Genomic DNA, 27678 nt, shown 5'->3' on the forward strand with positions numbered 1-27678 from the left:
AGCTCGGGCTCCAGTACCCTCAACAGACTCAGAGTTCCGTCCACTCGGCCCAGGCACCGGCGGGCTCCCATTACCGCAGCACCCCGGGATCTGGTCCCCTGTGCCCGAGCCCAGCCATCACCCGGTGGTGCCAAGCGCAGCAAGGCAGCCACGTTCTCCACCCCAGTCTGGGCACCACCAAACTCCCCCTCCGCCCCCTGGCTCCCCACCAGGATGGCGCCAGGGTCGTGCAGGGTGTCCTCTCCCATCAAGGAAATGCCACACATCAGTAGGTACAAAAGCCAAAAAAATTTATTGTGCAATCTGCATCTCTTGTCTCAAACCACACACACGCACCCTGACAACATAAATAGAGGGAGTGGACTCTAACCGGCTGTGAGTGACAACCCTCAAGGGGAAGGTTCCCTTGGGATCACAGCGATTGAAGATAGTGGTTCTTCAGACAGGGCCTGCACGTCCTGGTTTCCATCAACACCTACACCGCAGTGCAGACCTGGCAGCACACACACACCCCTGGAGCTGAGGGTGCAGGTGGCCATGCACAGCGTGATCACATTGTCAGGGTGTGTGACACCTCAGCACTGAACATGGTCTCTGTGCAACTCTGCGTCCCTTCACTCTTGAGCAGGGCTTTCCCAGAGCACAGAGCTGCAGGGCCCCAGTGCCACTGTGGCATCCCCACACCAACAACAAGGACATGGGGGGCTGCTCCCAGGGCGAGGGGATCCCTGCTCACAGCTTCCTTCCTCCAGCGGGATAGCATGGCTTTGGGTGGTGGAAGACATTTCTTCAGCCCAACCATCCTGTATGGCCCAGAAGGAGCTGTGAGCAGCCTCACCCATGAGCTCCTGGGTTCCTCCAACCCAGCCTGGGGCTTTGGAGCTTTTCCTCTGAAAAACACCTTTGTGGTGAGGATGTACATAAAAGCTCTAAGTAAAAAGTTCCATCTCACAGCTGCTGCCTTGCGTTGACAGAGATGTCCCCAGGCTGGCTAACTCCTCCTGTAATCCATGGCAAAACACTCATACAGCAGTTTCAGAGGACCACGTGGCTTTGTGTGTCCCAGTCTTGCAGAGACCACTGTCCCAGGAAATAAAGGGGAGCAGTGACTCCCCTTTATGGAGAGGGCTGCCTGCCTGGACATCTCTGTCCATGGTGGCTGGGATGAGACCAGGAAACAAGCAGGAGCTGGAAGGGAGTCTCACAGAGAGCTCAGCTCCCTGCCAGAGCCCACTGGCCAGCAATTGTGCATCCTGCCAGAGCCCAGTGCATCTGGGGCTCCAGTGCAAGGAGATGGCACTCAGCAGAGTAACACCACGAGGTCAGCACCTGGAGAAGGCCCTGGACACATCTGCTGTCCTGGCTCCTGGCACCAGGGCTGGGTGAGCCCGCTGGTACCCAGGACGGGGCATCTCAGCAAGCACATGGTGTGAGCTGGGAAATCCTCTGGACCAAGGCAGCCAGTGCAGACACGAGGAAGTGTGTGGTGCATGTGGGATGCTCACAGGATGCTCGCTCCAGCAGAGCCAATGGGGTTTGGGGCAGGCTGGCACTTCTACCCCCACGCACCCCCTTGGTTCCCAGTTCAGCAAGGCTCCTGGCTGCAGACAGGGTGGCAGTGGCACTGTGGCAGGACAGGAGCTTGGCATGACTAGGGTGAATAGGGGGCCAGAATGGGGCTACAGAAACCATGGCAGGACAGGCTGTGCCCCTCCCGGAAATCTGGGGAGAAGCAGGTTTTCATGGCTCCCCAGAGCCCACACTGGGCAGCAAATGGGTCGTTCCAGTCCAGGACTTCCTCCTTTCCAAAATAATCACCCCAAAAAAGGCAAGTGGCAGTGAGAGACAAGTCTGGGAGAGCCAGCCCCCATGGCAACCCTGTCACAGCTACCCACTGCTACTCAAAGGACAGTAGGTCAGGATGGGCCCCCTCCACCTCCCAGCCAGAGGCACGTGGTTCTGGCCGCCCTGTGCTCGCTGCTGGCTCGTGCTCCAGCCCCTGTCTCCGTGAGGGCTTCTCTGTGCTGGCTGACATCTCAGTGGCCCTCTCACCCACTTGCCACTGGCTCTCCTGGCTGCCCTTATGGATGAGGTCGGGCACGGGTAGGGCACTGGTAGGCTGGTCCCTGCTGGGCTCTAGGGCACCTGTCACACCGAGGTCACCAGGGCATGCTGGAGGGGACGGGTCCCCCATCCCCGGCTGCTCCTCTGTGGGCTCAGGGTGAGCCGGGGGTGGTTCAGGAGGCTCCTCGGTGCCACCCCTGGTGCCGGTCCCCTCCGGCTGCGGAGCAATGAGCATGTCCTGGGGGGTCTTCAGGGCGCGCGGTGTCCGCTTCTTGGTGATGGGGGGCGGGGGCTCCAGCCGGGGAAAGGCCTCCAGTGCCACAGCCCTGCAAGCACAGAGGGACAGCTGCATACAGCCCCACTCTGAGCCCCTCCAGCCTGTGCCCATGGCGCTGGCACGGGGCGCTCGCTGCGGGGACACTCACCCGTGCTCAGCGGGTGGCTGTCCCGTGGCCAGCACGGCGCCCGCGCTGGCGTTCACCTCCATGGCTCCCACGGCGGGCAGGCCGGCCGGCTCCCGGCGCCGCAGCAGGTCGTTCACCTTGGCGCCCACGGCCTTGCCCAGGTTGCGCAGGTGCTGGCTGCCGGCAGGCCGGCAGGGCTGGGGCACGGCGCCCGCCGCGGCAGGGACGTGCTGTGCCCGCGGCGCGGGTGCCGTGCCGGCGCTGGCGTTCTCAAACATGCTCTGGTCCACTGGAGGGGGCAAGGGAACAGAGAGGATGTGAGTCAGGCTGCAGGGGGATCCCAGCAGGGCCGGCCCAGCAGCACTGTGGGAACACAGCTTTGGGGACGGGGAGGATGTGCCTAGAGCCCTGCAGAGGCTGTGGGCAGCCAGGCGATGCCAGGGCTGCACGGGGCAGTGCATGCACAGGGGACCAGCGTGGGGCAAGAGAGGGTAGGAGTGGGCCCAGGGCCCCACGCTGGCACTGCCAACACAGAGAGCTTCTCTTACCTGACACCAAGCGACTTGGGAAACAGGTTGTGGAAAAAGAGAGAGCGAGAAAGCATTTACCAGGGGAATGGCAAGGGCCGAGGCCTGTCCCTTGCACACTGCCAGCTGAGGCGTGCTGCCAACCCCCTGCTCAGGTATGTCATGCTACCTGAAGAGATGGGACTCACATGGGGTGAGTCCCTTGCCAGCCACACCCTGGTGAAGTCACAGCACCTTCTCTTGGGACACCCATGGCGTGGGCTCTGCACTGCCCACCCCACCATGGCTCCCTCAGCTCAGCCCAGGCTGGGTCTCTGTGGTGGGTGGCAGCAGGTGCTTGCAGAGGAAAGGGCTCTGCAATCAAACCCCACCTCTGAGCTACACTGGATTCCTCCACCATGTCTTCCCAGCAAGAGTCCCTGAAGCTGTGGGGGCTGCCCCCAGGAGCGCCAGCTCAAACCCCCATGGCTGCCTCCATGTCAGAGTGGGTCTGTGTGATGGCCCCAGGTAGTTCCTGGGTCAGCCTGGTGCTGTTCTGGGGCCTCGCTGCCCATCAGCATCCTCTGCCCAGCTCTACCTCTGCATCTGGGGGCACATATGAGACAGAGACAACCACCTCCCCATCCCATGGCACAGCCAGAGAGGAAGCGTTCCCAGCACTGCTCCAGCCTCGTGGTGGGCTGGACTCTTACAGGGACCCCCGACTCACTGCAGGCCCTTTCCTCTGCATTCTGTGGCCCCACAGTCCTGCTGAACAGCGAGCTGCCTGCCTGCACCTGCAGCATCTGCCAGCCCTGGGGTTCATCCTACAGCTCTCCATCTGCACCAAGAGAGCCACCCAGCAGTGCGTGGGCAGCTTCTCCTCCAGCCTGGACACCAGCTCTCGGGAGTGTGAGCAGCCTGACAACTTCTTGAAGAGCTCTCTTCTGGCTCCTCAGATGACTTCCAGCCTCTGAGAGGGACAGGCTGGCCAGCAGCAGAGCCAGCATCATGGTCCAGGACAAACTCACTGCTTCTAAGGGCCAGCTTGCTCCAGCGTGGCCACCAGTGCACGCTGTGCTGCCCCACCTTCCCCACACCATGGCTGCTCAACACTCAGACCCAGCACAGCTCCCAGGAGGGCTACACCTTCCAGGGGTTCTGCTGCAGGCCCGAGGTGCTGGGGGAGCAGGAGCTCAAGGCACAGGAGGCTGCAGCCCCCGCGGTGTCCGTGCAGCCCCAGCAGCCACGGGAGGGCACTGCTCCATCACTCCTGCCAGAAGCACAATGAATTGTTCAGGAGCAGTCAGCTCCTGCCGGCGAGCTGCTTTTGCCTACACAACACTTCTGCCATCCTTTAAGAGTGGCTCTTCCCTATTTTTCCTTTTTCAGCTGCCAAGAATTTCCCGAGCCCCTGGAAGTGCCGATTAGCATCTCTGCATCTCTGTGGGGAGCTCTGCAGATGCCAGGAAGTCCCTGGCACCCTCCAGCTGTTGGATCAGCCCTGAGACAAGCCCTGAGACAAGCCCTGTGCTGTGCAGTGGCTGAAGGGCACGACTGAAACACCTCTACTCCCAGCAACATTCTGGGCATCTTGCTCTCGTGGGCATCCTGTGGCTAGCACAAGCAGGGGTCCCACAGGAGAGGAAGCTTAGGTTGGAGGGGGTCTCTGCAAGGCCAGAGGATGCACTGCTGGTGCTGGCACCCAGCATGGAGAGGGAAGGAAGTACAGAAAGAGAGAGTCAGTGAGAAGAAAGTGACAACAGAAAGCCTTGAGAAATAGAAAGATTTATTTAGCAAAAGCCAGTTGACTGATGACAACATCCAAGGGTTAAGTGCACTTACAATGACAGATTGGCTTCCCAGATAGATTCAACAGTTAGTAATATGACAGTTGTAGGAAAAGAAAGGACAAAAAATATAGCTATAAAACCCCTGTCAAGGTCCATAACAAAAGTGAGAGGCTAGAGAGGAGTCTTGGAGGCAGCACTGACTTAGGAGGGGTCATTTACATGTGTACAGCCATGGTGCAGCACGAGGCTGGCAGGATCCCACCCGGCCCCGGCAGCACCCCCTCGGCCTGTGGGGCACCTGCCCCTGTCCCCCGTGGGCAGAGCGTGGGGCAGCAGCCTGGGGCCACATCTGGTCCTGACAGCCCCTCACAGGACCTGAGCTCTGTGTGTGCAGCAGGGATGGACTGCAGCAGGGGCTCAGGAGATGGCTCCTCCACCTGCTTCCTGAGGCAACCCAGCCTGGAAGAGACCTCTGGCCTGTTATTGCTCCTCTTGGGCTCTCCCTTCACCTGCCCCGTGGGTACAGCTGAGCTCCTGCTGCTTCTTCCCCTGAACGATCTCTCTGCCCATATGGAAATCCCTGTCCAAGCTCAACCCTCCCTACCCTGTAAGCACCATGCCTTGTGCATGCTGCCATGCTCCCTTCCTCCTCCTAGCTGGACCAACCTCTCACCCTTGCTTTCAGCTCCAACTGCTGCGAGCTGGCAGTGGCACGTCGGGTCCCTGGCACAGGGGCTGGCACACAGCCGTGCCCACAGCCGTGTGGCACAGGGCATAGGGAGGCAGTGGTGCCTGGGGGACAGGAGCACCATGTGCCAAACAGCACCCTCTCCCACCCTGCCTGCTCTGTGGCTGGTGCAGAGCTCCCCTGGACACCAGGGCACTGCCGGGGACACTGAAACATGTCCTTCTCTCCTTCCCACTCTAGCACCTTGGAGTCCACCCAGTGCTGTCGTGTGGTGGAGGGTGCACAGCACAGCTTGTGCTGACCCCAGGGGTCTCACACACACACTTCTCAGCAGCTCTCAGTCCCCAGGGGACCAGGGCAGAGAGAAGTGATGGACTTTGCTCAGCAGCCAGGCTAAGCCCTGGAGGAGAGCAAGAGGTGGTGTCAGCCAGGGGTTAGTTGCAGGCAGATTGAGCAGAGACAGAGCTGGCAAAGGTGAGAGCAGCAAGGAAGCAACAAAGCAAAGCAGAAGCAGGATAGGAGGGAGGATGGGGAGGAAGACAACTGTGCCAAATCCCCACCTCATCGAGTGCTTCCACATGAAGCAGGGTGGACATCAGGACTTTGGTTCATACCCCTTCCAATCTTGGCCTCTTAGAGGCTCAGCACCAGGCAGGTGATAAAAGTGTTTGCAGAAAAGGAACAAGCTCTGGGTCCCTTGGAGGCCCCCACAGATGGCTTTCAGCCATAAGTGTCTCGAGGGCTGGTGGGGGACCCCTGAGATCCTGGATTCACTTTTCCAGAGGGTGCAAACCAGAGGTGTGATGAAGCACCACCAGCAGTTCACTCCCCATTGAGGCTGGAAGTGTGCTCAGCCCTGAAGATGCCAGTGCCAGCACTGCAGCTCCCAGCCTTGGTCTGGGGCAAAACAACTGCTTGGAAATGGGAGGGTTTGTCTACAAAGCAAAGCAGGCAGTTTGTAGTGATTTGAAGCGCTTGAAAATGTGACTTGAGAGCATGAAAAAGGCTTTGAAACCTGGCAGCTGCGCCAAGGAGCCAAAGGATTAGGGGGAGGACACTCCACAGCTTGATGCTGCATGCCCTGGCTCCCTGCTCCACACTGCGCTGTGCCTTCCTCTCTGCTGCACAGCCTGCATGCCCTCCACCTGCCTTGGCATAGATAAACCCTGTCCTGAGAGTGACACATCCCCCTGCCAACACCTACCTGCACCTGGCCAGCCTGTGCAACCTCATCTCACCTCTTCAAATCCTTTCCAGGCTCATCCCCACTGTCCCTCAATGCTCACTTCTCACTCACAGACCCACTCTGACAGTGCACCATCACCAACCCTCATTTAGCATGGCCCTGTACTTGTCCCCCACCCTGCCCACCATGCAGAGAGCCAGACCAGCTGCTCTGTCCTTGCTTACCACCTTGGAGCTGCCCCCTCAGTGCCTCTTGTCTCTGCTCACTGCCCTAGACTGCTCGCCCATTCCCCCAGTAAAACCCCTCCTCTGCTTCACTGCTTCCCCAGCAGCAGCAGAGGCTAATCCAGGAGAAGTCCCTTACCTCTGCCTGACCTTGACACACAGTTTGAAGGGAGACGGGGCCGGGGGGGAGCACTAGGAGCTGTCAGCTCTGTCTGCTGCAAAGCAGGGATGCTGCAGCTCAGCACACAAGCCCACACGTGCCGGAGCACGGCACGCCCTGGGCACGGCTCCGTCCTCACCTCCAGACACTCGCGACCGGGCGCCGGAATCCTCCTGCTCCCTCCTCTGCCCCCCTCCCTCTGGGCTGTGCCATCCCTGCCAGGGCCACGGTGCTGCGGCCGGGGTCCCCCCCAGCTCCAGCAGGCCCTGGCTGCTCTGCACCACCTCCTGCTGACCCCTACACCGCGATCTCGTCCTCCAGGCTGTCGCCCAGGTCCTGCCTGGGCTGCACGTGGAGCAGGCGCGGCGGCTCCTCCTGGGACCAGGAGTCGCGCTCCTCGCTCTCGTCCGTGTTGGACTCGTACTCGGAGGCGATGCCTGACTCGCGGAACTTGATGAGCTCCAGGCTGCCCAGGGCTGGCTCCGGGGCGGGCGGCCCCGAGTCCGGCAGGAAGCGGTAGCACTCCAGCTTCACCAGACAGTCGTTCCTACCTATGGGGCTGCCCATGCTGCTGGGGAAGGCCGGGCTGGGGCCCAGCGACGGCGGGTGCGCGTCCTCGGGCTGCGGGGTGGTCGGGTCGCACAGGACGGGGAGGGCGTTGGAGCGAAAGGTGATCTCCAGCAGACTGTCCTGGGAGCCTGCTGCAAGAGAAGGGCACGGCTAAGAGGCCCAGCTTGCCTGGGCATCCCCTGGCCACCGCAGCTGGCTGCACACTGGCCAGAGGAGGACAGTCTGGGGTCGTTTGAGTATCAACCTCTCCACTCTTGCTGTTTTGAGGGGCTTATTTGGTGTCACTAATGCCAGGAGCTGCTGCTGGCCAACGAAGGGCCAGTTCTCCAGGACAAGAAGTTAACTCTCTTCCAGCCCAGCTCCTGCAGAGAGCTGATGGCCACATCTGTTGGAGATGGAAGGTCAAATAGGGGCTCTTGGGCAGGTATGGAGCTGGCCTGGAGCATGCAGCCACTGGGGAAAGCGAACATACAGCTGATGGAGGTAGGTGACTACCTGTCCATACAGCCCTCCCCAAGCCCCTTCCCATGCTGCATGCATGCACACACACAAGCCAGGCCAGAAGGGCACAAATATCCCTCTGAACAAAATAACTGGAAATGCACACAGAACCCCAAGAAAAACACCTGCATGCATGTCCCCCACAGCCCTGGCTAGCTGCGAGGGGAGAGGAATGGGCGGCAGCGCTTACTGGTCGTGTTCCCCGCCAGCTTCAGCTCCAGCTCCTGCACCTGTTTGACCAGCAGTGAGATGTGCTGCAGCAAGTCCTTGTTCTGGAGCAGGAGCTGGTGCACACGAGCCTGGGCCTCCAGCCGTGCCGCTGCCTCTGCTGCCAGCTGATCCTTCAGCAGGTGGACCTGGACAGGATACAGCGGGTGAGCACGGGCAGATGCTGCTCGGGGGTTGAGGGCTTCAACTCTGGCCATCCCTGCCCATCTCCCAGGGCTCACCAGCATCCCAACCCATGATGTGATGAAGCAGCCATTCCCTGCACGTACTGCAGATGTGATGGGGAGTGTGTGGGTGGTGTCACACCAGGACTCAGCACATTTTACCCCCGGCCTCCCTGATGGAAAGCCCAAGGCCAGGCAGGCAGCACTGGCTGAACTGTCAGGGGTGCACGTGAGCTGCAGATGTGCATGGAAAGGGCAGCCCAGGAGGAGCCGGATGGATGCAGCAGAGGAGACACACTCGACTGGATGGTGCAGCGGGTGCACGAGGGCACAGCCGTGCAGCAGAGCTGGCCCTGGAAAAGCTGTCTCTTTGGGAAGCTTTCCCAGAAACAGGGCCCAGCCAGTGGCCTCTGTCACAAGGAGGGGCTGGAGCACCACAGATGGCAGGCTGCTGCTGAGGGGTGCTGCCTCTCAGGTGCGAGCTGGCTGCTCAGCCTGGCTCTGGGAAGCAATGCCTGTGGGCAGCCCACGGGCAATACCACCCTGATTTCAGCACAGGCACCTCTGTGCAAACATCTGTGTCCCCAGAACCATGCCCTGAGGGCAGACAGCCCAGAGCTCCTGCCCAGGGCAGCTCTCTGATCTGCATTCCAGCAGGGAGAACTCCAGAAATTAACACAAGGGAACAGCAGTGACCTGGGGGCCACTTGGGCTCAGCACCCCTTCCTGGCACTCACTCACAGCTCCTACAACTGTTCCAGCAAGGACTGGAACCAGGAAAGCACAGATTCACAACTAAACAAACAAACAAAAAAAACCCCCAAACCAAAAAACAAACAAAAAATCAACCAAACAAACAAAAAAAAAAAAAAAAAAAAAAAAAAAAAAAAAACACAAAAAACCCCAAAAAAATCAAACAAAAAAATTTCCAAAACAAAAATAACCCAAAACTAAAAATATCCCCACCAAATACAAAAGGCTATTTTACTGTGCCCTAGAAAGTGACCTTGAGGAAGAAGAGGAAGCTCTCTGTACCTGCCAAGCTGTGAGCTGCAGCTGCAGGGCCCCTGAAGCTGCCCAGCTGGGGGAACCTGCCCCCACAGATGGGTATCAGGAGGCAGTGCCAGCTGTGCCAGCAGGCAGCTGCTGCCCAAATGTGGCCAGCAAGGTGCCACAGCAGTGTCCTTGGCAGAGCCGAGCTCGAACACAGCGAGCCTGGGAGTGACAGGAGACCAGGCAAAGGACTGGGATTTACAACATGCTGCAAAGGCAGAGCAAGAGCAAGGGGTGCAATATTTTACACTTCAAGCAGGATCATGGAGCATTTTGGATTGTGAGCAACACTATACTTGGACAGACACAAAGGACTCCCCAATAATGCAGATCCCACTTCCAGAGGGAGTCTGTGACCCCAAAAGGCATGTGGGCTCTGGAGGCAGCAGCTCAGCCAGAACTGATCAACAAATACTGATTTACTGATGTGAGAGGAGCAAAGCCATGGGGCAGCACGGAAAGGCTGCTGGAGTCCATCGCTTGGGCCATGAAAAAAGTTGATGAATTGCAGCTAGCTCAGTGCAGGTCAGGGAACAAGTAAAGCTCAGGTAATGAGCTGGATAAAGCAGCCAGAGCTGCTTCAATGAGAAATAGCTGCATGGAGAATGAGCTGCCAGCTGCACAGTCCAGGCACACCAGTCACTGAGGCAGGGCTCTGGGGAGCAGACAGAGCCAAAGGCCCCAGACACCTGGTGGAAAGCAAGCACCCCATGGAGCTCCCTCCCCATGGAGCTCCTGCCTTCAACGCTGCCTCCAGGCAGGAGACTCCAGCAGCCCCAAGGAGTTCAGCAGTGTGTCCCAGCCCTGCCACTGCCCCTGGGAAAGAAGGGAGGGGAGAACCTGTGCCACGGCCACTTGTGTCTGCTGCTGCTGCTGCTGCAGGAGTTGCTGGAGAAGCTGCATCTGGTGGTGGGCAGAGAGGGGTGTTCCCAGGTCGGGCAGCTGGGCAGACGAGGGCAGCAGCATCTTGGGCGATGCTGTCAGGATATCTTCAGGGTGGAGGCAGCTCTGCAAAACACCAGTGTTGAAGGTGTGATCCCCTGGCACTCACCTCAGAAAGGCACACATGAGCTTTGGCACAGAGCAGCCATGCTAAATACCCAGAAAAGAAGCAGCTGCATTCACAGCTAATGCACACTTTGCTGAGGGTGCTTACAACCTTTGAAAACAGTACTTTTTCAGTTTCAACAACAACCCACATACTTTTGTAGAAAATTCCCGAAAAGGCTGACGCTTCCCGTGGGAATTTCCACTGTATCAAAAAAGTCTTTTATTTTTGTGTTTTTGGTGGAAAAAAGTCCCTATCAGCTCAGCCCCAAACCCTTTCCGTGTGGCTGCACATAGCTGAGCCTCGGGACGGCTCTCTCCCCTGGGCCCCAGCCAAAGGGCAGCCCTGCAGCGGCCGATGGCTTTGATCCTGGAGCTGGGGAATGCTGCACAATCCCTGCTGACCCCTGGGCCCTCAGAGTCGTGGGGTGGGGCCGTGCCACCCCCTGAGAGGAGAGGGCAGGGCAGCACCCTGGGCCCGGCATGGCACCCACCTCCTTGCCCACAGCATCGAGGTCGGTGACGCCGCGGCTGAAGTCCAGGATGTCGGCTCCGGGCAGCGGCAGCTCCACGGCGTCGATGTCGGTCTCCTCGGCCGAGGCGGCCGCTCTCTCCACGCCGGAGAGGCGACAGGCTGCGGGAGCAGGGCAGGGCACGGCCCCAGGAGCCCACTGAGCTCACCCGTGGCGTGGGCAGCGATGCCCAGCGCGGGTCCCACCGCCCCCGTGCCACCCAGCCACCCTCCGGGAAGCAGGTACACAGAGACGGGGCTGCTCTTCCTGCTGCTGCTCAGGAAGAGGCTTGCAGCTAAAAACACACCCAGCCCCAGCACACCAAACCCGGGGAAGGGCAGCCAAAAGCCCTGATGTGAGACAAACGGGCCACCAAGAACAGAAAACACAGATAAAGCTGAAGAAAGGTAAACAAGAGATTACGGGAAAGAAAAACAAAAAACAGATGCTCTGAATTCCCCAGGGAGCTGCATATTGTGGCCGGGACATTGTGTGGAGGAAAAGCAAACAATGACCGGTCCAGGGCAGCCCGATGATTAGGTCATCAGGACAGCACTGGTTACAGAGGCGAGCAGGAAACTGCAGCCCAGCCCAGGCTGCTCCTGTTAGGATGTGGGGGATCCAGCCCACAGCATGGCAGGGCAGGGCAGGGAATTCACACACAGACAGGCAGCAGGACCTGCCAGTGTCCCACCTGGCACTGAAAGGGTTTGACTAAGCTCTCGTAGAACTTCTGCCTCCCCTCCAACACAGGCACCGGTGCCAAGGAGCAAGGCTGCTCCCTGGGACCCCGCTCAGGGTGATGGGGCTGGACCAGCAGCCCCCCAGCCAGGCATCCCTGCACCCTCTACCCACAGGGCTGAGAGGGAGCAGGGTCTGCAGCCTGCTTGCAGCCCTGACAGCTTGATGGGAGAGCACAAACATGGCTGTGTCCATTCTGGGAATTGCAGAGAGGACACGAGGAAGGTACGTGCTTGGGCCCCCTTGTACGGTAGCAGCGAGGGAATGTTTGCAGCGTGTGCAGCCAAGCACAGAGCAGAGCCCCGGGCTCTGCTAATGGGCTCTCAGCAAGGGGGATGTCTGAGAGGATCATGGCTAACACCTAGAGAAGGTTTCTTGCTGGGCAAGATCCCAGCTTGAGCCTGGAGCACAGCAGGCCAGATTGCTGTGCAAATCCATTGCCCAGAGGTGTCAGCCATCCAGGGGCAGTATGGGAAGGCAGTGCCTCTGTGACCCACACCTGCCAGGCTCTGGGGCCCCACGCCACCCCTACACCTGCACCCCTGAAGAATACCTGGGACGTCCAGGTCGTCTCCGTTCCTGTCGCTGTCTGCGTCCTCCTGGCCGTCAGCGTTCTGCTGGGTGTGCTGCAGGCTCAGCTTGTGGCACACCTCGAACGCCTGCCCCACCGTCCGCACAATGCGCATGGCTTGGCTCTGCCGGGGACAGGAGGGCACAGGGAACTGCAGCTGGGCTGCCCCTGCGCCCCCCAGGCTGGCACAGCCCTCAGGGCTCTCACATCCAAGGGGTCCTGCCCAGCTGCTCCAGCCAGAGTACAGCAGGGCAAGATGTGCATCCTGGCATCTTACCTTCTTCTTGGACTTGAAGACGTTGCACCTGAAGACATTGCTAGACCCATCCCTGGCAATGTAGCTGAAGATCTTTAGGTCCTGGGAGTCATGAGATACATAGAATATCCTGCAAGGACGGAATGGAAAGGATATAAGCATACACATTACCCACATTCCCATGGGACAAGGCCAAGGCCACAACCAATGCTTCCCAAGGCACAGGGTGCTGCAGATGCCCAACCTCTGCACATCCCTGCTAAAGCCCATCAGAATATTTTGGCAGTGGTTTTACCTCAGCTGGGAAAATTTGCTGGCTGATTCAGCAGCAGCAAACATTTTGCAAAGGCAGCACAGGACTTCTTTGCTCAGCCCCCAGGGACAGCATCAGCAGCCCAGGAGCCCTCCAGGGATTGAGAAGAGCAAACCCCACTCCTGGCCAGCTGGAAGCAAACCCCACCCCACAGAGCTGGATGCCTTGCCCAGGTGCCTGCCACCCCCTCCCCAGCATGGCTGGGGGCCTCTCTTGCTCCAGTTTGGCCTCCCTGGAACAGACACCCCCTGCTCTTGACTTTTGGGAAGAAGAAGGAGGAGAGCTGGAGGCTTCAGGAAGCTCCATGAGCTGCCCTCCACAGCATGGTGGTGGCTCTCCAGTGCCCAGCACAGTGCTGGTGTGGTGTGGGTAAGGGGGACAGCAGAGCCACACAAGCCTGTCCCCTCGCCCAGCAGCCTTACCTGTAGATGGGATCATGCATGACGAGCATTTTGTTCTCGTCCCAGGCCCATTCTTTTTTCTGCAATGAAAGAAGCTGAAAATGAGTACGTCAGATGCTGTCCTTGAGAACAAGGACAGGGCACAGAGACAGTCTGGGGACATACTTGGGAAGCTCCTGTCACAGCTCTGCTGCTGCTCCCCTGCAACCCTTTGCTGAGGGTCGGGTCCTTCTGGGGACCAGTCACATCCCACATCACCTCCCCCAGGGCCCCCTGAGCCCCTTGTGCACCACAGCAGGACTGGCTCAGCCACCCTGCAGGAACGTGACCCACACCAGGCTGACCCAGCCTGTGCCTCCCTCTCCCAGCCCACCAGAGCTTCCCAGAAGTTCAAGGATGCTGCAAGGGCCCTGCACCAGGAGGAGAGGGGCTCTGCTGCTGAGGCACTGCTGCCCCAGGGACCAGTGCTGCCTACCTTCTTCTTCTTCTTCAGAATGACCTTCACGCCATCCACCGACACGATGAGATTCACCTTCTTCTTCTTGATATTCTTGGCTTTAAACTCATACTGCAGGAGGTGGAAGGAAACACCTGAGTTAGCCTTCCTGTGCCAGGACAGCCCCAGGGAGGGGCAAGAGGGACAGGGGCAGGTTCTCCTGTCTCCCACATCAACCTTGTACACCCATGCTAGGACAGGACAAGGGGTCTTTTTGCTCTGCAGTGCCCAGCATCTCGAGGAGCACACACCAAAGCAATCCAGCCCCTGGATGTGGATAATGCTCTACCCAGTTCAGGATGCTGCTGGGCATGTTAGCTTGTGTTTCAAAGGCCCTTGGCCTGCCCCTCTGAAGGGCTGTGCCTCCCCAGAGAGGGACCACCATACCCCCAAGGATCCGCAGCCTGGCTGCACTTGCCCCCCTGGCTGGTGGCCATTGCTGAGCTCTGGAAAGTGAAATGCCATTCTGAGCTGGGTATTTTTGGGCTCAGTATAAAACTGAAGATGACTGCTGAGGATTCTGAGGACCCCTCCATGGGAGATGGGATAATGCAATTACCCATCTCAATTAGAAGTCACCGGACAGGAAAAAATCCCAACAGGAACTTCCAAAGATCAGTGACTAAACACAAAGCTCTGCTCTGGCCTGGGGAGAGAATTAGATTCCCCCAAATCCACCCACTTTGGCCTTTAGTGTGTTACAAGTGGGGAGAAGGCTGGCAGAGGAGTAGGCTCAATAAGCATGATCCTGCTGTGGGACTTTTGAGGAGTCCCACGACTGGTTTGCCACATCAGTGCAGCCACATCAGGCACCTGATATACTGGTCCCACTTGCAGGGAGCTGTGCACAGCCATGGGGACAGACCCTCTGTGCCCAGAAAAAGCCCTGCACGCTGCCCTGGCCTGCCTGAGGCAGGGGATTTGCTTTATGCTCTCCCATTTGGGCAGTGTCTCTGCAGAGGGAGCGGCGCCCTGCCCACACCAGCCTCCTGTGACAGCTCCAGCACGGCGTGATGCATCAGCTCTGGCAGCCACAGCCAGCAGGCAGCAAAGCTGCTGGCCCTGACCTGTGAGCAATGATAAAAGACCTGAAAGCACAATTCCTCAAAGCCATTTAAAGTGGCTGAAGGGGACTGCAGATTCAGAAGGCTTGGGAAACAGTGCAGGGAACACAGCTCTGCCCTCCCCCAAGCACTGACTGGGCAAGCCCACCCACACTGGGGCTGAAGCCATGGTGATGGGCTGGAGAAAGCAGAGGTCAGGCTCCCACCGTGGCTTTGGTCAGCCTCAAAGCCCCCAGCACATCCCCACATGCTGCTTGCATGGCTTATTCCTCATGGAGAAGGGTCTCACCAAAGAACCCACCAAGTGCCATCCCCATCATTACCAGCAGAGATGAAACTGCACTCAAGACCCCTTTCTTTGTGTCTTGTCAGGACACTAGACCAGTGCCTGGTACCTAACACTAAAGAAATGTCTTGATTTAGCCCTGAAAAGGTGAGCTTTGGCCTGACAGCCTTGCAGTAATTATCCCAGTCCTTTCTGAGGCTCTGCATGTGATTTTCCAGGAGCTGCAGGCCGACCTGGAAGCTCTCTGCAGCATCCAGGGTGACTGCATGGCACCTTGGTGCTGATGCCTGATTTATTGGTCCTAACAAATCACTCATTTGCAACATCCAGTTGCATTTTGGAGCTCCTGGTGCTGCGGGGCTTCCATTCTGTACTACCCCAAGTGCAACTGATGTAGGCTTGGAAGAGAGAAAAATATCTCAGGGTAAAACAGACTATTTTTAGTATGTTTTATGAGTGAAAAACAGCCCCTGGACAGCGATGCAGACTGGCCAGGAGGTTTCAGCACAGATGCTACCCAGCTCTGGCACGTTTCAGGGATAGAATCATACAGAGCTCCTTGGAGAGCCTTCCACAATCCCTGGCTGCGGGCAAGGGATTCTGCCCAGGCTCACCCCAAGCTTGGCTCTGGGAGTGCCATGGGAAGAGCTGCTGAGCCTCTGCCACGCTGAAGCCAAAGCCCCCTTGTGCCTGGGTCATGGCAGAACTCCAGCAAAACCCACTGGAAGCAAAGAAGTCAAATTCTCAGAAGGACCGAGCAGACAGATTTGTTAAGCCCTTCCATAAATCCTGGCCTTTATCCTGACACCGATTGGAGAGCCAAGCGCCTCTGCAAGCCTGAGCCATGTGCTCAGGGAGCTGCTGCCCACCCCAGCCCTCATTAGAGCAATCAGGCAGCAGCACTAATGAACTCCAGCCCAGGGGGCTCCCATGCAACACTGACCCTGGCTCAGGAACAGATCAGCCAGGAGGAGCATGCCACAGGACAGCAACTCTGCCCAGCTGCCTCTCACATTCCGGGGCTCTGCAGGGAAAGTATGCTGGCTCCCACGGGCCAGGAGATGCCATTGCTAATTTTGAGGGGCTTCCTAACTTGGTGTAAGGAAGTGTCAGCTTTGTGCAGCTCCTCTGAGTGAGATCTGAGCCACAGAGACTGCAAGGGGTGAACCAACACCCTTAATGGGCCATGGAAGAACATCTGTACAACTGATCAGGACCTCCCTGGCTTGGAGCTGTTCTTGACGACTGCTCTGCCCAGCACAGAGATCTGCTGTGCCTGCCCCTGTTTGCCAGTGTTCCTCCTTCTGCTGCAAAACAAAGAGAGAAAGCTTGAGAGGGCTGAGGGATTTAGCTGTTCTTGCTGCGGGAGGAGAGCAGAGGTGATGATGACAGGGTTGGAAATGCCACCAAAGGGTCTCTGAGATGGTGTGCACAGCCACAGCCGCTGCACCCAAAACAAGCAGGCACTGGCTGAGCCACAGGAAAAGGAAACCCCCATGTTTCCACTGCCTCCCAATCCTGCATTCCCAGAGATGTGCAGGAGGAACATCTGTGTGTTTGGGTGCAGGGAGCTGGGTGGCAGCAATTCTCCCCACACTCGCTGGGCACTGCACTGGGATTTGGTGACTGCCTCAGGAGAAAAACCACATTTCATATGTGATTAAGCTCAGCCACCCATGGCTCCCTCTTGGAGAGCTGAATCCTAGCCTCCAGCTCAATAAAGAACAGATACAGAAATAATTATCCAGCTTGAAATCAAGAAAGGAAAGAGGATTTGCACAGCATTCCCATGATCCCCTTTGGTTTCACACCATGCAGGATTTCACTGTACTACTTATAACCAATTAAATGCCGTAACAGAAGAGCTTTCTGAGCTTTCAACCCAGCCATTTTGCCCATCTTGGGTATGTTTCTGGACCTTTAAATATCTGTAATAATATTACAAGCTTGGGTTATTTATATTAATCCTTTTTTATAGCTATGTAGCAATGCCAGAAGAAAGAAAAGTATTAATTTCAGGAAAATACACAGAAAATGGGAAAGGAAACAACAAAATAATCTGTTCCTGGACTTGCACAGCTCCCCAGTTGGTCTCCCACCGAAGCTCTAAGAGCTGCATTAAAATTTTTGAGGAAAGACTGAAAACGGACATCTGAGACACATCAGTTAAAAAGCCCTGCAACTATTTGAGAAGAAAATCAAAGGTGGTCTCAGTAATGCAAAAGAAGTACAAGATCACTCATAAAATCCAACCAGCTAAGTGAAAAAAGACTATCCCTTAATTTTACCCTGCCTACAAAAAACCACATTCATCTTTTCAAATGGAAGAGAAACATCTATTCCATCAGAGCACAGGAGCCTTCCCATCAACCTCAGGTTAGTGGGAGTCTATTTTCAACATCTGTCTTTTGTGCAGAGTTCAGTATTTAAATAACTTTGGAAGGAAAAGAAGCCAGCTGGTGTATGCATCATTGTGCAACGCACTCCTACTGGCAGAGCATTAAAATTGCCCTTTCTGGAGAACTGAGCTAACATATGTTGCTTAATAGAGAGCGCATGTAACCCTGTCAGCTTGGAGTAAAATTATGTATGAATCCGAGAGCGACGGCTACGTGTGAAAAGCAGGGAAAACTCAGCATCCCTAGAAAGATGCTACCCATCCCTATCAGGCTGTTTCCACACAGCAGAAATGTGAGAAAACTTGTAACCACACGCTGCATGCAAGGTCAGGCAGATCAGGCTCTGAGGAGGAGAGATGATGTTTTTCTAGATCTATCATCCCCCCACATTCACAAGCATCTGAAAAATGTTAACCTGAATTAAAATGCCCTCATTTCGTTCCAGCCCATCTCAAGTGCCTTAGGTACAATTTAACTCTGCCCACTAGCACTGTCTGTAAGTAAGGGAAGGTACCAGGAATGCTTTATGGTGGCATTGTGGCAGCAGAATACAAATAAACAGAATATTTTTTAAAGGAAGTTGCTCTAAGTGCATGGAGTTGCCCCTGTTCCCATACACCCTCTGTCCCCCTCTTCAAAACAAAACAAAAAGAGGAAAAAGGTTACAAGCTTGTACCTTGTATTGGAGAAAGAGCGGTGTTTTGAGAATTCAATTAACAGGGAAAAAGCAATTCTCACTAAACTCAATGCTGCTCTGCTACCTCGGGAGGCAGGAGACGAAAATCTGCCCTAAGAAAAAGCACAGAAGAGGATGCAGTTTCTGGCAGAAAGGTGTATTTCTGTGTGTTTATGGAAAGGACATGGAACTGTGAGCAGAGCCGGGTCCCCCTGGGGCACAGGGCTGGCTGGGCAGGAGCTGCTGGAGCTGGAGCACCCTCAGCTCTGAGCTCCTGCCCCTGGCCGTGCCCCCAGCTCCCCTGCAGCTGGCTGGCACAGCAGCTCATTAATCGCTAATAACATCCCTGCCGGGTTGGATTTTAACCCCGGGAGAGCCCGGGCTAATGGCAGAGCAGCGCCCGGGGGAGGAGCGGGCTGTGCTCTGCTCGGGAATTAACTCATTCCAAAGTGACAGCCGGGATCCAGTCCCATGGCCAGCAATGAACGGCCGGGGGGAGGCACATACCTCACAATTCCTGCTGCTGAGAACACGGGCAATGACAGCAAAGCTCAGAACCTTCCAGGAGCTCCCCAGGAGGGAAGCCTGAGAAACCTTGCTGGGATCCTAATGGCCATAATTGGGAGGAATGGCAAACGCAGCTCTGTACAGGGCAGGAGGATTTCGCTTTACTGAACCACACAAAGAAATGGCAGCGGCCCCAGTGCCCCGGAATGACTCAAAGCCACCTGTGGGCTGTGCAGGAACGGGAACCTGCGAGGAAAAGGCCTTTTTTCCCTGGCCAGGGGTGCCAAGCCACCCTGGGGCTGGGCAGGGAAAGCAGCATCAGCTCCCCTCGAGCCTTTTGTGGGGTAACCAACACCCTGAGCTCAGCGCCGGGGTCCTGACGAAGCACCAGGAGCAGACTGCAGCCAGAACACCTCCTGCCTTCCTTTTCCCTTCTGCTTAACTGGAGGAGAAGTGTGCCTTTCAGTTAACTGAAAGAAAAGAGCATTGGAGAGAGGGGAATGATTTTAGGTACAGCTCTGGGTTAAAAAAGCAGCAGACAGATATAACCTGGCCCCAAGCAGCTTTGCCCGTCAGAAGAGGGGCAGCCACGCGAGCTGTGGCACTGTGTGGTGGCCAGCAGCCGTGGGGCAGGGAGCACAGGCAGCACTGGCTCTCCCCTCAGAGGGCAGGGCAGCAGAGAGCCAGAGCCCTGCCAGGGCGTCCCCAGCCGTGCAGCATCCATCACTCCCTGCTGCCCCCATCCATCCATCATCCCTGCTGCCCCCATCCATCCATCATCCCTGCTGCCCCCTTCCATCACTCCCTGCTGCCCAGAACAGAAAGGCACCTGCCTGCCAGCCTGGCCCTCGGCTCCCCCAGCCCTGCCAGGGCAGCAGCAGCAGGGATGGAAAGCAGGGCACCTCCCAGGAGGGCAGCCAGCTCCATCCAAAAGGCATTTCTGAACAAGGCTTCAGAGTATCTGACAGCCCACTGCTCTGGGCTGCACTTGATGCCCTCAGGGGACTCAGACTTGCTGAAGGGGAGCACACTGAAATACCTGCTTAGCCTACTAATGTGATCAGCAATAAATGGACTGAAAGCCATTTTTAAAACACTGCTAAAAGCCATCCTACCAAAGTGCTATGCTGCTGCCTGTGTCTGAGGACTCCCATGCCCTTCACTGAGGGATCCCACTGCACCCCAATTCCTCTGTGCATCTGTAAATCTGACCGTGACTATGCCCAGGCTCCACACACAAGCAGGGCACTTGCCAAGGGATGCCAGCAGCACCTCTCTGCTCCCTCCAGGAGCTGGGATACAAAGAGGAGAAAAGCAGGGACATTATCTTCTCAGTGTGGTCATTTTGCTTGGGCTCCCTGCTCCTGCCACCAAACCTGAGGACAAAATCAGCCCCTGGCACTGACACTTGGAGCAGGGATGGGTCCCATTGTGGGGCACAGAAACATGGAGATATCTGGGGCCAGGATGAAGGTTCTCAGCCACTCCATTGACAGGCTGCCAGCACGGCATGGCCAAATATGCTGGACACCTCTGCTACCCTGATAGATCGGGTTTAAACTATTCCTCAGGATTAAATTTCCCCTGTCCTCCTGCCTACACCCCACTGCTGGTGGTTTTAGCATGAGCTGGACTTAAATTTAAGGCCACAGTCATTTTGAAGAGAGGAAAAATAATGAAGTACAGGATGCTTGTTCTTGGGCTTAATGATGCTTTTTAAAACTCTTCCGCAGTTCCTTGGAGTTTGCATTTGCACATATGGGAAATGCAGCTCTGAGGTACATGTGTTTGTCTGAAATAGATGTGATTTTGGTTTACACTGACAAGGTCAGTGCCTATTTTCCCATCCAACTTCAGGTTTAATTTTGGTAAGCGTCTGTGATGGTTGTGCGTACCGCTGGTAAAAATGGGAATCAGGCTAAAAATACCCATCTTGTGAGAGCAGCAGAGCAAAGTTAAGGTTGCTGCTTCAAAACCACCCCAGGATTGCAGCATACCCATCCATCACACAAGATATGTTTTCCAATAACATCAAATGCTTCACAATAAATGCCTTCTGCTCGGTTTGCTATTTCCTCCCGGAGAGCTGCCTCCATCCGCTTCCTCCAGCCTCCCCTCACTACCTCCGAGTTTCACAAGTTGAGGTGGCAAACTGGGACACACTCACGAGCCATCTGCAGGAGAAGCAGCTTCACAGGAAGCTCAGAGAAATCAGAACTGGTAAGAATGAAATCAGTATCAGCCACAGGGTTAAATGGAGAAAGCTAACAGGCAACAACTTATGCTAACCCTTTCTTTTGAAGACTTCCATTTGCAAGGTGATTTACCTCCCTTACAAGAAATCCTTAGGCATTCCATACCTCTCCGTGAGGTTTTTTTTTTTAAACACCCTTAAATCAGAGGTTGAAAGGATGCCTGAGGCACAGCAGCAGCTTGCTGAGTGTCACGGAAGGCCACGGGGGACGCAGCAGCAGCACTGTGTCATGGGGGATGCAGGTGCTGGAGCAGGAGCAAGCACACCTCAGTGCCACCAGCAGCTCACCAAAGCCACCAGGTCCCTGTGCAAGCCTTACTGTTCATTCCATGGGGGCTTGACTAACACCAAGCTCATGAAAGAAAGCTGGGCACTCCAGCCTAGCCATGTTCTCATTTCTCCTCCAGCCCGGGCATGTTCAGTGACAGCTCTGAGTGGGAGCAGTGCTTACAGGCTGGGAAAAACTGCACCTCTCAGCCAGGCATGGGTCAGGGGACACCCTGCGACACGCCATCCCCAGCCTCAGAAACATCTCCAAACTCCTTCCAGAAATCCAAGGAAGTGCCAACAGCACGGGCTGGACCCGCGTGGGAGGTGGCAAGGCAAGCTCCCCCCTCCTTCACATGCTGCACCTCTGGTGACCACAGCAGGGTGTGAATGAACTGGTGTGTGGGTGCGTGTGGGATACTGGTCAGACTGGTTACAGGAATCACAGCCGGGCTCGGAGTGCTTCCTGCAGCCAAGGAAAACAAGGACAGGCTCTGTGTGCATCTGCAGGCACCGCTCCGCTCCGCTCTGCTCTGCTCTCACAGCCCATAGGAGAACACCAGAAATGAGCTGTACATGTTTTAATGTTTACCACCTGCTGCTAGAATAAGCAGAAGTGCATTCCTTGGAAAGCCCACATCTGACTGGAATTTGTGGTATTTTTAATTAGACATGCATTGGTTTGACCTATGCAGGCAGAGGCAGCATAAGCTGCTTGGTGTAACCACCCTTTGAAGAAGGTGAGGAACTACAGGAGCCTGGAAATGGCTTCTGTTCTTCCAGCCCAGAGCAGGTTAGAGCCCCTGTGCTGGAACAAGCTTGGTTTAAAGAGCAGCAGCTCAGTCATGCCCCTTTACAGTGACCCCTGATAAACTCCTGCCCCTCTCTGGCCCCAGCCAGTCCTGATGCCTCAGGGACCCCAGGACTGAGCAGCACAGGCAATGTCCAGCCCAGCACCTCCCTCCAGCTGAGAAGCAAAACAAAATTCCTCTGTTTAAAATCAGCTTTCTCCCCCAAATGCATCCTCTCAAAGACAGACCCTGCCTCAAGGCAGCTGAGGTAATCCTTGCCCACATGGACGGGTGGAAGGCAGGGCTGATAGTGCAGAGGAGCACAAAGTCACCCCAAATCTACCCTGAGGGCAGGTGACAGAGCAAGGGGCAGCCTAAGAAGACGCCCACACAGCACTTCAGAAAGGTGTCAGCTCAGCAAAGCGAGCCGAATCGCAGCACGGTGATATTTATGCCCCAAGTTGTGAAATACAGGATTTATTTTGGTATTTTGTTTTACTGCTCACCACAGAGCTGCTCTCCCACTGTTGCATAAAAAGCTTGAGTAAGATCAGTTGAGAAGGCAAATGAGAATAGCCAGGAAGAGAAGCAGTGACACGCCAAGGAAGGCAGGCTGGTAACACTGTAACTAAATCAGCAATTATGAAATTCAGACAATTAATAAAGAATGAATGAGCAGCAGCATTAAACGCTTGGTGCATCAGAAACAAGGCAGCCCTGTGGGGCTCTTAAGATGCTGGCAGTGCTCAACAATGTTTCTGGGCTGTAACTGGAGAAAAGAGGTAATTATTCATATCACTCTTGCTTCACAGGTCCTATTTCAACAACAACTAATGCAGGTATTAAAACTCATTCACTAAATTCTGCATGTTAAAGGCAACAAGAATAATGTCCTTTAGAGAGGCTTAGACAGAATCACAGAAAAAATTTCCAAGTAAAAAAAGCATCAAGATTTTAGGTGGAATTAGAAAAAAGAGGTTGAAATCCATGTCAGCAGCAGAGCCCCAGATGAAGCAAGGAGAGACATAGGACAGAATGCCACTGTGCTTGCAGAAACCCCAGTGAGGAGAGCACAGCAATGCTCACAGCAATGCAGGGCTGCAAAAAAAAAAAAAAAAAAAAAAAAAAAAAAAAAAAAAAAAAAAAAAAAAAAAAAAAAAAAAAAGAGAAAAAAGAGAAAAAAGAGTATTTGCTATCCAGGCCAAGTGCACAGGAATCTGGCATCCACTCATTTCAGGATGATTTTATATGGCATTGGCCAAGCAGCCTCTCACAGGAAAAGGAACAGAAGCTGCATCTGCCAAGATGCAGAAACGTATCCTAAAAAGACCCTGGAGGCATTGCAAGGTTCATCCCAGTGCAAAGGGCACCATGAAGCCAGCGTGGTCCTGGGACACGTGCAGCAGAACAGAAAGGTGACATTATCTCAAACCATGGCACCACTGACAGCACTACCAACACAATCCACTCCTACAGAACAACTCCTGCTCTATCACACACTGCAAAGAAGAAACAGAAAACAGTTCAACAAGAACAAGAGGCAGCTTCCCCAGACTCCTACATCCCAGAGGTTAAAACAAACTCTCTGTATTTGGCCCATCCACAGAGCAGGCTTGGTGGGCACTTGTGCACAGCCCAGACCTGGGTCTTGGGAAGAGCTTCCTGACATCAAAGGCTCTGACTTCAGGCAAATGCACAAATCAGCTAGCTAGGAGTTGAAGCTGCATCCACTCAAACCACAGAAAGACAGGTCTTTGTCACAGAAACCTCAAAGGGACCTGCACCCCAAGTCACACTCACCAACTGCTCTGGCCAATTATTCTGGGTTTCTCTTCTTTTGGATAATGTGGATTTCTTAGCATGTAAGCAGAGGTCGGCACAGATGTGCTCTTTGTGTTGGGAATAAACACAAATCCCCCAAGTTCCCAAGGATCAGGGAATGTTTGAAGGAGTCCAGACCAGCCCCATCCATCACGTTAAGAGGGAATAAGAAAATGTCATTGGAGCAAAATGCTGAAACAAAACTGGAGGCCTTGGAGAGAAAAAGAAAGGGATGGCTCTCCCAGATGCATATCACTACTGCATTCCAACAACAACACCACAACATCACAGGTCTGGCTGCTCCCTCTTGAAGAATTAAGCTGAAATTTAACCATCTCTGCTGAAGTTTCCTGTGGCAAATACACACTTCAGGCTGGCTTTTGCAGCTTCTGCTGGAACACATCAGCAGTTCCATATGCAAGCCCATTGCATGGGGAACTGGTTTGGTTGGGGATTTTTCTCTATCACGTTACTCTTCCCACTGCTGAAAACCAAGTGACAGATTAAGAATCACTGGGCTCCTCGTGCTCCACCAGGGAAGGAAACATTTTCTACTCTGAAAATTCTTTGTCTGGAGCCTTTGCCCTGGGTAGACTTTACTCCAGGTGGGGAAGCCCGTGCCTTCCAAAACTCCCACTGAAGCAGATCAGCTACCAACCACTGTCTGCAGAGCCACAGAGCAGCCACGGCCACAGTGCCACGAGCAGGAGCCCAGCCCCGTGTGGCCCTGGCAGCTTCCCTGTGAGGGGACACGGAGCAGGCAGGAGGAGCAGGGAGCCTCCAGGGATTTCAGCACACTGCGGGCTCCAGCCTCCTCTGCTGGGATGGGAACAGGGCTTGGCTCCTTTCCCTGGTTCTGGGCAGTGCCTGCTCCTTCTGCTGCTCCACAATAGATACATCCTTTCCTCCCACCGCCTAATTAAACTCCCATTCCACAGAGCAGCTCACACAATAGATGTTGCAACCTCTCCTCTTAACCAGCTGTGCTGCCTTCCTCTGCCCCTGCACAGGGCAGGAACACCCGTGACACCCTGCTGCAGTGACACCCCAAACCCTGTCACCCTGCTGCAGTGACACCCCAAACGTTGTCACCGTGCTGCAGTGACACCCCAAACCCTGTCACCCTGCTGCAGTGACACCCCAAACCCTGTCACCCTGCTGCAGTGACACCCCAAACGCTGTCACCGTGCTGCAGTGACACCCCAAACCCTGTCACCCTGCTGCAGTGACACCCCAGACCCCCTCACCCTGCTGCAATGACACCCCAAACGCTGTCACCGTGCTGCAGTGACACCCAAACCCCCTCACCCTGCTGCAGTGACACCCCAAACGCTCTCACTGTGCTGCAGTGACACCCAGACCCCCTCACCCTGCTGCAGTGACACCCCAGACCCCCTCACCCTGCTGCAGTGACACCCCAGACCCTGTGACCCTGCTGCAGTGATACCCCAGACCCCCTCACCCTGCTGCAGTGACACCCCAGACCCTGTGACCCTGCTGCAGTGACACCCAAACCCTGTCACCCTGCTGCAGTGACACCCCAGACCCTGTGACCCTGCTGCAGTGACACCACAGACCCCCTCACCCTGCTGCAGGAGGCAGGGCAGGCTCTGACTCTGTGCCTCCCCAGGGCACAGCATCCCTTGGAACATCTTCCTGCTGCACTGAGCCAAAACCACCAGGAATTAATTTTAGAAGGGAAGAAACTGGGGCACGTGGCGTTTCTGTGGAAGGCTGCAGCCCCAGGCTTTTGTCTCTCTTCTGAGGTGAGGCAGCAGAGAACACCACAACAGATTAAATTAAAGGGTCCTTGGCCTCTGAGGCCCAGCAGGGAAGCACAAGAGCAGAAAGGACCATACACAAGAGCAGCATTCAAAGCTGACTTCAGTTTGGGTTGACTTCAGTTCAGGGATGTCTCCCTCAGAAGGAGTCTGACAAGTCACAGCCTCCCTGTGCCTTAGGTTGTCACCCATAAAATGGATACCAAATGTTGCTCCATCCCTGCTTGGGAGCTTTAGTAACTCTTTGGTCTCCTTTTTGGAGGTTATTTCTCCCTTTAACCACGGAGCAGGAGTGAGATATTGTCTCTGGACACACTGGAGCCCAGCTGGAAGATATGGCTGCCCAGATAAGGCTGCCTGCATCTCTCCTGCTCAGGCCCATGCAGCATCAGCACTCAGCATCAGGGAGCATTTGGTCCCACTCCATCCCAAGAGTAAAATGCTGCCATGATGGCAGAAAATTGATGAAAGCACTGATTTGTTAAAAACCACAAGAAAATTCCATGTTGTAGTAAATAAGAAGGGGAAAACCTCCAAATAGAAGCAATGCCAAGGGTGAGAGGAAACACAAACCCAGGGAGAAGATCCAGTTCTTCAGTGCACTGCCCAGATGCTACTGAGAGATGCTGAAATGAGTCACAGAGCCTGAAACCAGCCAAACCTCAGCACACCTCTCTCAAACCTATTTTTCCTTATCAACAACCTCTCAGGTAGCCAGGAGCTTATTCCTAGGCACAGTTAGAAATTTACTCCAAAATGCAAAGGGAAGTGCAGATGGTTATCTTCATCAGCAACCTTGCAGCAGCAGAGACTGTCCTCTCTTGGTGACAGTGGTGGGGCTGCTGTGCTCTGAGCTGGTGACACTGAGCACAGACCCCTCCCACAGTAACACCTTCAGCAGAGGTTTATGCAAGCCTGAGGCTCAGGCCCTCAAAGGAAGCTCTGTCACCTTGCAGAAGGCTTTCAGAGGATGATGGCTTCTGTAGGAACTCTGAACCCTCACAAACAGCAATCACCAGTGCTAACATGACCCTGGTCTCCCAGAACAAGCTGCAGACCTCCTCTCCTTGACAGCCAGGCTGAATCCATTCATGCCTGGGAGGCAGTGTGCAACAAATCCTTTCTTTCTAGGCAAGAGGAAAAGCCAGAGCAGGAGAGCCCCATGGGCAGCTCCCGTGGCACCTGCAGTCCCACAGACTCCTCGTGTGCCTGGGCTCCAGGCTTGCAGCTCCACATTGCCCTGCTCCTCATGCAGCTGAGCGTGGCACTGGGCTCACCTGCTGCCCTGCCAGAGCCAGCTGTGCAGCACAGGAGGGAGCTAGGAAAGGCAGGGTCACCTGGCCAGCATGCTGTGCCCCAGAGCCAGGGCAGCCCACCAGGGCAGCCCTTCAGAGATGCTTGAAGGACCCTTTCTGGGGAAGAACGAGTGGGAAGCAGGAGGAAGAGGAGGAAGCACAAGGACACACAGAGGATGGACACTGGTGTGATGGCTTTCCATGCTGGCCATGAACTCGGTGAGGGGTGGGAGGCAGCAGAGCATTCCCTGGCTGGGAAGGACTGACAGCCATCTCCACCCCCCTGGCATGCTCAGGCAGCCTGGCACTGCCCAGCTCTGCCCTGAGCCCCTGCAGACACCTGCTGATAGCCCAGACAGGGGCAAGGCAAGGCATGAGGTGACTCAGGGGGAGCAGGGGGGAAAGCCCCGGCCAGGGAGGGACATGAATCACAGGGAGACACCCAGGGCTCCCAGAGCAGAGCAGAGTCCAGCCCAGGCACGGGAGGGCAGGGCTGTGTGACAGGCTGGAGGGGACAGAAGGCACTGCAGCCTCCCAGCTTCTGCCAGCAGCTCCACTCCTGCCCTGGGCCTGGTGCCTGTTTGGCTTCCAGCCCTCTGCAAGGCACTGGGCTGGCTCCAGGCCAGCTTCACCCACCAGGAGCTGCTGCCTGTGCTGGC

At 55.7% G+C, this 27678-nt stretch overlaps 1 protein-coding gene across 3 annotated transcripts in view; it reads right to left on the reverse strand.

The window, feature by feature from the left end:
* Positions 1-269: 269 nt before the first annotated feature.
* Positions 270-27678, reverse strand: part of NOS1AP (nitric oxide synthase 1 adaptor protein) — a 42936-nt gene continuing 15527 nt past the window's right edge. The window contains exons 3-12 of one of the 3 annotated variants that reach the window (XM_059478338.1): positions 13858-13950; positions 13404-13462; positions 12690-12798; positions 12395-12536; positions 11083-11222; positions 10382-10549; positions 8287-8452; positions 7577-7726; positions 2490-2757; positions 270-2390 (exon numbers count right to left, since the gene is read on the reverse strand). In XM_059478338.1, coding sequence (XP_059334321.1) covers positions 1898-2390; positions 2490-2757; positions 7577-7726; positions 8287-8452; positions 10382-10549; positions 11083-11222; positions 12395-12536; positions 12690-12798; positions 13404-13462; positions 13858-13950 — 1788 coding nt within the window. In that variant the 3' untranslated portion in view covers positions 270-1897. Of the gene's footprint in view, positions 2391-2489; positions 2758-4746; positions 7727-8286; positions 8453-10381; positions 10550-11082; positions 11223-12394; positions 12537-12689; positions 12799-13403; positions 13478-13857; positions 13951-27678 lie in introns of those variants that run through there. The other 2 variants (XM_059478340.1, XM_059478339.1) reach the window with 2 other exon arrangements.

This window comes from Ammospiza nelsoni, chromosome 9 (genome assembly GCF_027579445.1).
Source record: "Ammospiza nelsoni isolate bAmmNel1 chromosome 9, bAmmNel1.pri, whole genome shotgun sequence".
Taxonomy (NCBI): domain Eukaryota; kingdom Metazoa; phylum Chordata; class Aves; order Passeriformes; family Passerellidae; genus Ammospiza; species Ammospiza nelsoni.